At 39.3% G+C, this 14207-nt stretch overlaps 1 protein-coding gene across 1 annotated transcript in view; it reads left to right on the top strand.

Annotated features, from left to right (window-relative positions):
- Positions 1-14207, top strand: part of LOC150084631 (lysosomal-trafficking regulator-like) — a 686318-nt gene that overhangs the window by 633069 nt on the left and 39042 nt on the right. The window contains exon 27 of the mRNA XM_090376308.1: positions 9905-9994. Coding sequence (XP_090232434.1) covers positions 9905-9994 — 90 coding nt within the window. The remainder of the gene's footprint in view (positions 1-9904; positions 9995-14207) is intronic.

Below are 14207 nucleotides of genomic sequence, written 5' to 3'. Positions count from 1 at the left end.
GGGGTGACCCGCAAGACTTCTTTTCTTCTTTTCCTTGGTCGGATTACTGTTCCAAAACTTCTGATGTCAACGTTTGCTCAGATGGTGTCAGTGAAATTATTTTTGCAGGAATGGAATCCTTTATCGCACACTCCACTTTAAAATCTCATCCTTTATCTAAACCTTGGTTTTCCAATAAATGTGCTAAGGCTGTTCAAGAGAAGAATGTGCATATCGTAATTGGCTTGTTTCTGATTCTCCAGTTTTATTTTCTGCCTACACCAAAGGTCGCAACAATTGTAAAGCAGTTATTAATCAGTCCAAACTAGAGTTTGAACAGGGTAAGAGTAGAAAACTTGCTTCTTGCCCTAATGGTAGCCGAACATTCTGGTCTCTTTACAAAGCTATTGGTCGCAACTTTTGCCCATCTCTGCTGCCACCTCTGTCCAAACCAGATGGTTCTGTTGTCACCTCAGCCAAGGATAAAGCTGACCTGCTAGCATCCCATTTTTCTTCCAACTCATGTATTAATGATCTTGGTAAAACACCTCCCACCATTCCCAACACGCTCCATTCAATGCCTCCACAGGAGGCATTTCAAAGGTGTTTTTCCTTCTGCTTGGAAACTTGCTCATATCCAGCCAGTTCCTAAAAAGGGTGACAAATCCCTCCCATCCAAGTATCGTCCCATTGCAATTACTTCTAAACTTTCTAAAGTAATGGAGAAATCAATTAAGCGCCAATTCTTGAACCAACTAGAAACCTTCCATCTGATGAACGATCGCCAGTATGGATTCCGTCAGTGTCGATCCACTGGTGATATTCGGGCTTATGTTACCCATTTATTGATTAATTCAATGGAAAGGTTCGGTGAAACACAAGTAGTTGCTCTTGACATCTCAAAAGCTTTCGATCGTGTTTGGCATGAAGGTCTTCTAAACAGCTTCCATCTTATGGTTTGCCAACTGTTTTTAGTAATTGGTTATCCAGTTTTCTCTCTGATCGCTCACTGAGGATGATGGTAGATGGCTCTCTGCCTTCTAACTTCTCCACTAATCTCCGGTGTCCCCTAAGGTTCAGTTCTTTCCCCCACTCTTTTCCTCTTGTATATTAATGACCTTCTTCCATTGACAGGAAATCCTATCCATAGTTTTGCCGATGATAGCACATTGCATTCCACTTTTTATAGTGAGAAACCTTGTCCTGCTCAATGAGCTTCAATTTCTCGAAAATCTGTTACCAATTCCTTAAACGCCGATCTTTTGGTAATTCTCCAGTGGGGCAAAGACCAACTTAGTTGATTTCAAGCCTTCTAAAACTCAGCCTTGTCTTATATCTCGCAAAAAGGATTTTCTGCTCCTATGCTTATCTTTAGTGACACTCCGATTTCTAGGCAAAATGACATATCTCTTTTGGGGATTACCCTGACTTCTAATCTCTCTTGGCACAAGCACATTACAAATATTGCTTCCTCTGCATCTAAAAAACTTAGTTTCTCTTTCGCTCTGGGCGTTACTTTTCTTCCAAACATCTGCTCACTCTGTATAAATTGCAAATCCGCCCTGCCCTGGAATATTGTTCCCGCATCTGTGGTGGTGCCCCCAAACCTCTCTCAGGCTTCTTGATTCCATTCAGAAGAGGGCAGTTAGGTTAATTAATGACTCATCTCTAACAGAGTCTCTCCACTTGCTGTCTCATAGATGTACTGTTTCTGCTGCATGCCTCTTCTACAGATACTTCCATGGGCACTGTTCTTCTGAATTGGCTTCTATAATTCCTGCTCTCTCTTTCAAAACAGTCCGAACACATGCTGCCACCAGCCAACATCCATTTACTGTCCAACTTCAAAATCACAGAATCAACATTTCATCTTCCTCGTTTATTCATTCAACTGCCGTTTTCTGGAACAACCTTCATTTATACATATTTCCTGAAAATTACAGTCTACAGAAGTTCAAGTCCAATGTCAACAAATAACTTCTTTCGTCTTTTCATCATCCACCCAAGCACGGTACTAAGTAGTATAGGTTCTAATACCTCTCGTGTTTGGGGTTTACATAAAAAAAAAAAAAAAAAAAAACCAAAAAAAAAATGGTTATCAAATGAACTAATGAGACTCGTGACAGAGAAGAAAAATGCATGTGATGCATATAAATTATCAAGCGACACAGAAGCCTATGGCAGATATAAGCTAGTCTGTAATCAGGTCACAAAAGAGGTTAGGCAGGCGAAGGCAGATTACGAGAAATCTTTGGCAAAAGCTGCTAAGAAAAACAGCACGGATTTCTTTACTTATATAAACTCTAAAAGGAAGGGGATGAATCTGATTGGTCCACTTGATGATCCTGGTCAGTTAGCAAACAAACTGAATGAATATTTTTCTTCTACATTCACACATGAGGAGTTATTAAGGTTTGAAAATGGCAGATGGTTATCAAATTGCAGCAGGGTGCTTAATGATTTTATAATAACTGAGAGCAAAGTGGAGCAGAAATTGTTGAAGTTAAACATAAGAAAGGCACCTGGTGTGGATGGGATCTATCCAGTTATATTAAAGGAGACGGCAAAGCAACTAAGCAAACCCTTAGCCATAATTATAAGAGCATCCTTGGACTCAGGGGAGGTTCCCACGGACTGGAAATGTGAAAATGTATCCCCAATTCACAAAAGGGGGATCAAAGGGTGACATGAGTAATTACAGACCAGTTAGTTTAACTTCTGTTCCGGGTAAAATAATGGAGTCGCTGGTGAAAGATGCATTGCAGGTTCATCTAGACAAGACTGCAGCAATAATTCAGACACCGCATGGGTTTAAGGAAAAGTCTTGTGTGACAAATTTGATAGGATATTATGATGTGGTTACAAAGGAACTGGTGCAAAAAATAATTTTGATATCATATATTTGGATTTCAGGAAAGCTTTTGACACTGTTGTGCATGGAAGACTGCTGTACAAATTGGAGCAGAATGTTATTAGGGGTAAGTTGCTACAATGGATAAAAGGATGGTTGAGTGGGAGAAGACAGTGGGTGGTAATGAATAGGTGCTGCTCTCCTTGGGCTAATGTTATTAGTGGAGTCCCACAGTGTTTGGTGTTGGGTCCACTGTTGTTTTGTATATTTATCAATGATATTGATGAAGGTATATCAGGCTTAGTGTCGAAGTTTGCAGATGATACAACGGTTGGCAGGGTTGTTAAAGACAGCAATGGCAGTGTGCTACTGCAACAGGATCTAGAAAATTGGGGCAGATGGGCTAAGAAATGGCAACTGAAGTTTAAACTTAACAAATGCAAAGTACTTCATATGGGTAGAAGTAACCCCAGAGAAACGTACCAACTGTGTGGTACTACACTTAAGGTGGTAGAAAATGAAAAAGACCTGGGAGTAATTGTGCAGGCATATATGAAGTTTTCTGAGCAATGAAGACAGGCTGCCAGGGCAGGTCATGGGGTTTTGTCAATGATATATAGGAATGCAGGGAAAAGGAGGGAAAATGAGGTGAGTGTCCCTCTGTATAAGGCAATGGTCAGGCCATGCCTTGAGTACTGCATGCCGGTCTGGAGGTCTCATTTTAGGAAGTATGTAGATTTGCTTGAGCGTGTACAGGGAAGGGCAACAAGATTGGTAAGGGGAATGAAGGGATCGTCTTACCAAGAGAGGCTTAAGTTCTGGAAACTGCAGTGGCTGGAGACTAGACACATGTGAAGTGATCTGATTGAGGTGTATAAGGCCTTGAATGAGTTGAGCATGCTGAATTCTCATGGGATCCTTCCACTTGTTCAGATTACGAACCTATGGGGGCATAAATTCAAATTAAGAAAAGACAGATGTAGAATAGATGTGCAGAAATTTGCCTTAAGCCAGTGGGTGGTTAATTGCTGAAACAAACTTCCATCTGTCATTGTGGAATTTGGTAGGTTAAATATATTTAAGGAGGAACTGGACAGGCATTTGGAGGGAATGGTGTGATTTTTTTTTTTTTTTTTTTTTTTGGCTGATGCTGCAGTAGTAGTAGTGGCATGTGATGCAAGAAAGCAAGTGTAGGAGCTAATGCAGCATCAGCCGGGAAAAAAAAAAAAAAAAAAAATCACACCATTCCCTCCAAATGCCTGTCCAGTTCCTCCTTAAATTTATTCAACCTATCAACTTCCACAGCGACAGATGGAAGTTTGTTCCAGCAATTAACCACAAACTGGTTAAAGGCAAATTTCCGCACATCTGTTCTACATTTGTCTTTTCTTAATTAGAATTTATGCACCCTTAGGTTCGTAATCCGAACAAGTGGAAGGATCCTATCAGAATTCAGCGTGCTCAACCCATTCAAGGCCTTATATACCTTAATCAGATCACCACGCAGGTGCCTAGTCTCCAGCCACTGCAGTTTTGCAGAACTTAAGCTTCTCTTGGTAAGAGGATCCCTTCATTCCCCTTCACCAATCTTGTTGCCCTTCTCTGTACAGGCTCAATTGAATCTACATCCTTCCTAAAATGAGGCCTCCAGACCTGTACTCAAGGCGTGGCCTGACCATTGCCTTATACAGAGGGACAATCACCTCCTTCTACCTGCTAGCAAAATTCCTATATATCATTGACAAAACCCCATGACCTGCCCTGGCAGCCTGTCTGCATTGCTCAGAAAACTTCATATCTGACTGCACAATTACTCCCAGGTCTTTTTCATTTTCTACCACCTTAAGTGTAGTACCACACAGTTGGTATGTTTCTCTGGGGTTACTTCTACCCATATGCAGTACTTTGCATTTGTCAAGGTTAAACTTCAGTTGTTACTTCTTAGCCCATCTGCCCAAATTATCTAGATCCTGTTGCAATAGCACACTGCCATTACTGTCATTAACAACCCTGCCAGCCTTTGTGTCATCTGCAAACTTCGACATTAAGCCTGATATACCTTTATCAATATCATTGATAAATATACAAAACAACAGTGGACCTAACACCGAACCCTGTGGGACTCCACTAATAACATTAGTTCACGAAGAGCAGCACCCATTGATTACCACCTTCTGTCTTCTCCCACTTAACCATCCTTTTATCCATTGTAGCAACTTACCCTTAATACCATTCTGCTCCAATTTGTAGAATAGTCGTCCATGCGTAATAGTGTGAAAAGCTTTCCTGAAATCCAAATATATGATATCAAAATTATTTTTTGCATCCAGTTCCTTTGTAATCACATCATAATATCCTATCAAATTTGTCAGACAAGACTTTCCCTTAACAAACCCATGCTGTGTCTGAATTATTGCTGCAGTCTTGTCTATTTAATCCTTCAATGCATCTTTAACCAGTGACTCCATTATTTTAAATGGAACAGAAGTTAAACTAACTGGTGTGTAATTACTCGTGTCACCCTTTGATCCCCCTTTGTGAATTGGGGATACCTTTCCACATCTCCAGTCCGTGGGAACCTCCCCTGAATCCAAGGATGCTCTCATAATTATGGCTAAGGGTTTGCTTAGTTGCATTCAACTGATGTTGAATGCAACTAAGATCATCAGCAGTTGAACCATCGATGTCAAGTGGGCCAATCAGATTCATCCCCTTCCTTTTAGAGTTTATATAAGTAAAGAAATCGTTGTTGTTTTTCTTAGCATCTTTTGCAAAGGATTTCTCGTAATCTGCCTTCACCTGCCTAACCTCCTTTGTGACCTGATTACAGACTAGTTTATATCTGCCATAGGCGACTTCTGAGTCGCTTGATAATTTATATGCATCCCATGCATTGTACTTCTCTGTTACGAGTTTCATTAGTTCATTAGATAACCATTTAGGCCTAAACCTGCATAAGCTGATACACTTGCTTTCTTGCATCACATGCTACTACTACTACATCCAAATAATGCCCAGTTTCCTTCAATGGAATTGTAGAGGATGTCGCAGTAACTTTAATGACATTTGGGATCTCCTTCTTAAACATAACCCACTTGCCTTTTGCCTTCAAGAAACTAATTTAACCGCTTCCGTTACTACCTCACTGAAATATCACCGTACCTATAGAAAAGATCGACTTTCTCTTGTAACCAATTCAGCTCATGTAGGGGTTGCAATTGTAGTCAGCTCCAATATCCCGTCCTGACCATTAATGCTACAAACAAATCTTGAAGCAGTAGCCGCTCGAATATCCTTTCATTTTGCTCTTACCGTTGTCTCTCTCTGTATCTTCCCCCTAACCAAGAGATCTCGTACTGTGATCTTCAAACCCTTGTATCTCAGCCCCCCCCCCTTTTCATCATGACGGATTTTAATGCATATAATCATTTGTGGGGTGATAAGTTATATGATGAACAGGGAAAAATATTAGAAAAGTTTCTTGATAAATTAAATCTGACACTACTGGATACTGGACTCCCCACTTATTTTCCTCTGCCTTCTGGGTCAAGCTGAGCAATTTACCTCTGCATATGCTCGCCAGCCCTTTTTTCACCATTTGAATCACTAGCGTAGCTACCCTTTTTTGGGCACAGAGGCAAAGAACATGTTCAAGTCCCTACTTAATTAATGAAAATTGCAAAAACAGGAGACAGCCAAAGACGCCGGGCCCCATTAAGGGCCTGTGCCCAGATGCAATTGCCTTGCCTGCCTACGTGGTAGCTACGCCACTAGTTTGAATGGTATGTTCATGATAGTTTACTGGGTAGTGACCACTACCCAATAGTCTGTCACATAGAAGCAAATTTACCACCCTGCCATATTCAGACAGCCAAATGGAACTTTTCAAAAGCTGATTGGGAAAAATATAGGCAACTAGCAATCTTAAAAAAAAAACATTTGTTTCAAATGTGTCAATAAATGATGCTGTTGATTACAGAACAAACCAAACACTGCAGGCCACAGAAGCAGCAATACCAAGAGTTTCCATAAATCAGCGAATAACGCCAAAACTCTGGAGGAACAACGAATGCAACCAAGCCAAACGAGGGAAAAATAAAGCCTGGAATAACTTTTGCAAGAATCCTACCACTGGTAATATGGTCCAGTTTAAAAAATCCAGAGCCAATGCTAGGCACATTCAGTGGTCAAGCAAAAGAGAATCATGGAAACGTTTTGCTTCCACGATTACTAGAACGTATAACAAATATCCTCCTTCACATCTGTCAATACTGAATGTAAATGGTAATGACGTTTCACTGTCTCAGGACATAGCTAACACTCTCGGAGAGTCTTTTTCTCAAACCTCTGCCGTATCCTCATACTCACCGGAATTCCAGAAATTAATGTCCCTTGCTAAAAAACAGAAGTTAAATTTTGATACTAACCACTATCAGTCATACAACTGTCCCTTTGCCATAATTGAAATAAGGCTTGCTCTTAATGGCACAAGACCTAGTGCTGCTGGACCTGATGTGGAGTTCACTATTCCATGTTAACAGAGCTGAGCGAAGAGTTGCTTTGCTCAGATAATGCTTTCCCCAATACCTGGAGACGTGCATATGTCATAGCATTATTAAAACCTGGCAAAGACTCTATGAATCCACATCATTACCAGCCTATTGTCCTCTCCAGCTGTATGGGCAAAATAATGGTAAACTCTCATCTCACCTGGTTGCTGAATAAATATAACCTTATCAGTCTGCAGTGTGGATTTCATACAGGTAGATCAACTTTAGATCTCTTGACTTGAATGGAAAACCACATTCGCAATGCTTTCGTAAGGAAGGAATATCTGACTACAGTTTATTTAGACATCGAGAAAGCTTTTGATACAGCTTGGGGATATGGAATTCTTTGTGATCTCTACACTTTAGGTTTCAGGGGAAATTATGCCGCAGTTCATACAGAACTTCCTGAAACAGTGGTCGTTCCAGGTGTGCATTTAATCCTCTCTCTCTCTCTCTCTCTCTCTCTCTCTCTCTCTCTCTCTCTCTCTCTCTCTCGTAACTTCATCCAAGAAGGTGTTCCACAGGGTTAAGTTTTAAGTGCCATGCTATTCGTTATAAAAATCAACTCTGTATCAAAGATCATTCCACCCACTCTGTTTACTACTCTATATACAGATGACTTTAGTATATTTTGTCACTCCCAAAACATGAGAATGATTGAGAGACAACTCAATCATTCAAGGTGCTCTTAACAGGATTGTGATATGGGCTGTAGATAACGGTTTCCGCATATCACCTGAAAAATCTGTCGCATTTCTGTAGAAGACATAATCTCCATTCTGACCCAATTCTGAAGCTGGGTAACTAGAACATGCCTGCTGTGCCTACTATCCGATTTCTTGGCTTAATCTTAGATAAAAAATTGACCTTTAATGGGGACTAGCTTCAAAGGACTTTAATGGACACTACTGGACTAGCTTCAAAGACCCAAAATGTGTTCCTCTCAGCAATACTGATACTTATGAGAATAAAATGAAATCAGATGTAGAGAAATTGGGAGAGTAGATAGGAAGTGCTATATGAAGGATCTTTGTTTTATTTTGGAAATTGTTTCACTGATACTGTTGTTATCAGTGAAGCAGTTTCTGAGGGTAAAAATAGGAATTTCTGTGCTGGCTCATACCGTATTATCAGTGAGACATTTTTGGACTGAAAAACAGATTCTTTGAAAACTGAAAGAAAAACTGAAAACATTTGAAATTAACTGCATATATTATCAAATTATTGTGAATTTATTATAGAGATTAATTAGTTACATAGATAGATGAAGTTGTCTGATGTTTTTGCCACTGTCTTTTGCCCTTCTTCTGAGGCATACAGAAATTAATGAGAATGCTTGCTAGCTGTAGAATGCTATATATACACATATACAGGAATACCTCACATAGCGCGGTTAATTCGTGCCAAAAAAATACCGCACCGTATTGTTTACTATAAATTGATGCACACGAAGTTCTTGCAAAAAAAGAAACTAAAATGATAAAAATGAAAAATACTAGGAAGTACAGTAGAAATGGTTTTTATTGCAGTATGTACATACCAAAAGAATATAAGTGAAGTATGTACTGTATTTTTATTTTGAAAAATAACTGAGCAGCTTAGTTTGCACAGTTTTTTCTTCTTTTTATCTGCATACATCTCTTTATAACATCGAATGTCATTTTACAACACCTGCCTTACTTTCATACCTCGTTCGATATTTGGATCTAGAAGAACACTCAGTGGCATTACATTTCTTTTTTCCACTCATATTTGTGTATAAAGGTGTAACGTTTTTAAAAAATGATCTTTAATAAAAATACACAGTGAAAAATATTTGTACAGCTTACGCGCAATCAATGACCTCACTGCTCGGAATCTAGTGTTTACTAATGTATGAATGCTAGCAGAGTCCGTATATAATGGGAGTTTCGACAACAGTCAGAATGGCCTTGAATCCATAACGCATTAGCCTACGTGCTGGCATTATAATACATACATATATACATATCAAATGTATTGGTGCTTAACGCAGTTAAATTTTTTTTTTTTTTTTTTTCAATTTGTAAACTGCGCTATAGCGAAACCCGCGCTGTTCAAAACCGTGCTATGTGAGGTATTCCTGTATATATTTTTAATAATATAGACGATACTGCACAGATATAACTGCTGGTAGAAAGCAGTCTTTAACCCTGTATAGGTAGTGTCAGGTGCCAAATATTTCTGATGGCCTTAAGATGGAATTCAGTATGGAATCTGCAGATGTTTCCAATTATTAAGAAATTTTGTTGTGTGGGAGTTTAAATTACTTAATGTAATGCATTTTACACAATAAAATTCATTTCATTGTAACGATAAATGTGTTTAGTGTTATTCAAATTTAATTAATTTATTAATGAACACATTTTTTTAAATTTTTTTATTATTATAGTTAGGTATTATTATAGGTAAGTAATTCGTCATTTATTATTATAGGTAGGTTAATTAGTCATCAGTTGACGACTAATTAACCTACGTTTCCAATACCTCTATTTTCTATAAATAGGATTTTTGATGCCCAAGATGACTTGGAACAAGAGTTGCTATTAGAAAATGTTTATATTATTTTAGAGACAGTTACAAGTGGCCTTATGCGGTATGTAATTTATAGAATTCTTGTTTTCCTTTTTATTGCTATTTACATTTTCCATATCGCAAATTTCAAGTGTCAAATTTCACAACTTATCATCAGTGGAATACACTACTTTAATTAAGTAGTGTATTCTACTGATATTTATTAAATGCATTTTTACAATAAGTGTAAAAAAAGAAAGTTTGTGTTAGCATTATAGAGGCAATATTATGCAAGAAAGCAAGCTTATATTGCATCAGACAAAACAAAAAAACCTTCCCATTCACTCCAAATCCTTGTCTCAATCTGACTTAAACTTATTTAAGTTTTCGACCCCCACTACAACAGATGAAAGTTTGTTCCAACTATAAACCAACCGCTAGCTAAAGATAAATTTCCACACATCTATTCTACAGCTCTCTTTTCTCAATTTGAAATTATGTCCCCTCAGTTGCCTCGTCTCTAGATGCTGCAGTTTGCAGAACTTAAGTCTTTTTTGGTAAGAGCAACCCTTTGTTCCACTGACCAATCTCATTGCACTTCTCTGTACTAGTTTCAGCAGCTCTGCATCCTTCCTAAAATGCGGTCTCCAGACCTGTATGCAGTACTCAAGGCGTGGCCTGACCATTTCCGTATACAACGGGTAATCACTTCCTTGTCTCTTCTAGAAAAATTCCTATATATTATTGACAAGACTGCATGAATTGCTCTAGCAGCCCATCTGCACTGCTCAGAGAACTTCATATCGGACTGCACAATTACCCCCAGGTCTTTTTCATTCTCCACTTCCCTGAGTGTAGTAACATACAGTTGGTACGTTATTGCTGCCCTTCTCTGTAGTAGTTCCAACAGCTCTGCCTCCTTCCTAAAACGAGGCCTCCAGATCTGTATTCAGTACCGAGATGTGGCCTGATCATTTCCATGTACAAGAGGATAATCACTTCTTTATTTCTACTAGAAAAATTCCTATATATCATTGAAAAGAATCCATGCCCGCTCTATCAGCCCATCTGCACTGCTCAGAGAACTTCATATCTGACTACACATTTACCCATGGGTCTTTTACATTCACCACTTCCCTGAGTGTAGTACCACACAGTTGGTACCTTACTCTAGCCTTACTGATACACATATGCATTATTTTACATTTGTCAAGGTTAAACTTGAGTTGCCAGCTCTCACCCCAACTGCTCAACTTTCCTAGATCTTGTGCAGTAGTATACTATCATTACTGTCATTAAAAACCCTGCCAACTTTCATAACGTCTGCAAACGTAGACATTAACCCTCATATAACTTCAATATCATTGATAAATACAGAAAACAACACTTGGCCCAACACCGAACCTTGGGGGAATCCACTGATAACATTGGTCCGTGAAGAGCAGTGTCCATTCATTACCACTCTGTTATCTCCCACTCAACCACCCTTTCATCCGTTGTTGCAACTTGCCTTTAAGGCCATACTGCTCCAATTTGTAAGTAGTCTTCCATATGCAACAATAAGAAAATCTTTGCTGAAATCCAAGTATATGATATCAAAATTATTTTTTGCATCCAGTTCCTTTGTGATCCCATCATAGTATCCAGTCAAACAGGCCAGACAAGATTTCCCCATAACAAACTCATGTTGTGGCTGAACTATTGCTGAAGGATGCTCTCATAATTGTGGATAAGGGTTTACTTACTTCCTTTTCTGCCTCCTTTAATTTAACTGGATAGATTCCATCCACCCCAGATCCTTTTTTTATGTTCAGTTTCAACAATTTCTCCTCCACTTTGCCCTCAGTTATTACAAAATCATTTTGCTCCTTGCTAGACATTGATAAGCTTCTTGCCTCCACTTCTCTACAGACTTCTTCATATGTGAATATAGATGCAAAATACTCATTCAATTTGTCATCTACCTCAGCAGGTTCATCAACAATTGAACCACTGATATCAAGTGGACGTATATGATTCATCCCCTTCCTTCTAGAGTTTACATAAATAAAGTCTTTGAGTCTTTGCTATTTTTCTTTTCATCCTTTGCCAAAGATTTCTCATAATCTGCCTTCACTTGCATAACCATCTTTGTGATTTGATTACAGACTAGCTCATAACTACCATTTTCTTCTGTGTCATCTGATAATTTATATTTATTCCATGTATTTTTCTTCTCTAGCACAAGTTTCATTAATTCATCTGCCATTCATTTAGGCCTAAACCTTGAACAGTATTTCTTAGTTAGGACAAAAAGCCTAGTAGCTTCCAAGGGTGCTTCCTCGAATATGCCTTCCATTTAGAATTTGTTGTTGGTAATATCATCAGTTGATCCCATTGTATAGAATTTAAAAACAATCTGAGAGCACTGTAGTTAGCTTTATGAAAGCGGAAACCCTTCCTTTTTCCCATGATGGTATTTACATCAGCACACTGTGATCACTACGACCTAGTAGTTCTTTTATCTGCAGATTCTTAATGCATGAAGAATCACTGCTGACAATCAGATCAAGAGTATTAACCCCTTCTAGTTGCCTCTCGAACATGCTGATATAGAGAACAATCATCAGATAAATCCATAAAAGCCTTGCTGGTGTGCAAGTAACCAATCCACATGTTCCAGTCAGTATCTGGCAAGATAAAATTCCCCAGTATAAGACAATGTGATTTACTGGCCCACTCTTTTTATCTGTATCATTGTTTATTTTGTTCATCAGAGTCATTAGGTCTATAACACACTCCTACTGTGAATTTTGCTTTCCCAGTGCTCACATCACACTGAACTGACTCAACATTGCACTGTCCCCCATCTCTGCAGGATGCACTTCCTTAGATTTTGTGTTTTTAACTAACAGCATTACCCTTCCTCCCTTTCTATCCTTTCCGTGCACATTGTATTCCCCAAATTCCAATTCTGCATTTCTTATCTCTGTGTCATACCATGTCTCTGATAACCCAACAATATTCGCCTTCGACATCATCACAGTACCATAGATTCATCAAATTTATTTACTATACTCCTAGCATTGGTGTTCTTACTCTTAGTTATCCTAACACAGCCCATGTAGTTACGTGTTCTATGACAACTTTCATTTAAAACCCCTCATTGCACACTACTGAGTGTCCAACTTTAACTCAATCTATTGTAAATCTTATAAATTTCTTGCTTTTTTATTTACATGAGGTATAAAGATGTTAAAATACACAGCACATAGGTATAATTTGTCCATAATTTTGTATCTGTATTCTCCAATGAAAGGTAGTTAACCGTGCAAACTAAGTTAGGGGTAGTGACAAATGGGCCTGGAGTACTGGGGTCCATAGTTTAACAAATAGATATTTATTGTATACCCAGTATAAAATGAAATATAAGTGCAATTTCAGTTCAGTAGCTTTCGGAACTCGTGTCCCTTTATCAACTGACAAATTTGAATACATTACAAGCAAAGTGTGGCACGTTACTCATTCGTCATTGTTGTAGCACGGACGTGTGCTGCCTTGCGCCAGTGATCATCCATCAATAAAACGGTTGTCTCCAGGATTGGATGTATACGCATGCCTTTCTGGCGATTTAATGCCTTAGGGTTGTTTATTATGTTTAGTGACTCTAGCCATAGGCGGTGGCGAAAGTGTCGCGCGTGGTCCACTATCTCAAAGTCGCGCTTGGGGTCAAGATCGTGGTTGGTAGCCCAAAAATGTTCTGCAAGCGCGGACTGGTCAGTTTCGGCAAGCCGGATTGCTCTGTCGTGTTCCGTGAGGCGATCCTGGAGACGTCTCGATGTCTCGGAGACAAGTGAACCTACGTTCACTTGTCTCCAGTGTGAAGACCCCTGTCACACCTGTCTTACGCAGCATTGTAGTGTACCGTATCACCTGTAGGGCCTGTAACAGTTGCTACGTAGGTGAGACATCGAGACGTCTCCAGGATCGCCTCACGGAACACGACAGAGCAATCCGGCTTGCCGAAACTGACCAGTCCGCGCTTGCAGAACATTTTTGGGCTACCAACCACGATCTTGACCCCAAGCGCGACTTTGAGATAGTGGACCACGCGCGACACTTTCGCCACCGCCTATGGCTAGAGTCACTAAACATAATAAACAACCCTAAGGCATTAAATCGCCAGAAAGGCATGCGTATACATCCAATCCTGGAGACAACCGTTTTATTGATGGATGATCACTGGCGCAAGGCAGCACACGTCCGTGCTACAACAATGACGAATGAGTAACGTGCCACACTTTGCTTGTAATGTA

Source organism: Mastigoproctus giganteus, chromosome 6 (genome assembly GCF_048544385.1).
Source record: "Mastigoproctus giganteus isolate SK-2022 chromosome 6, ASM4854438v1, whole genome shotgun sequence".
Taxonomy (NCBI): Eukaryota; Metazoa; Arthropoda; class Arachnida; order Uropygi; family Thelyphonidae; genus Mastigoproctus; species Mastigoproctus giganteus.
This window is presented reverse-complemented; position numbering and strand designations above follow the sequence as displayed.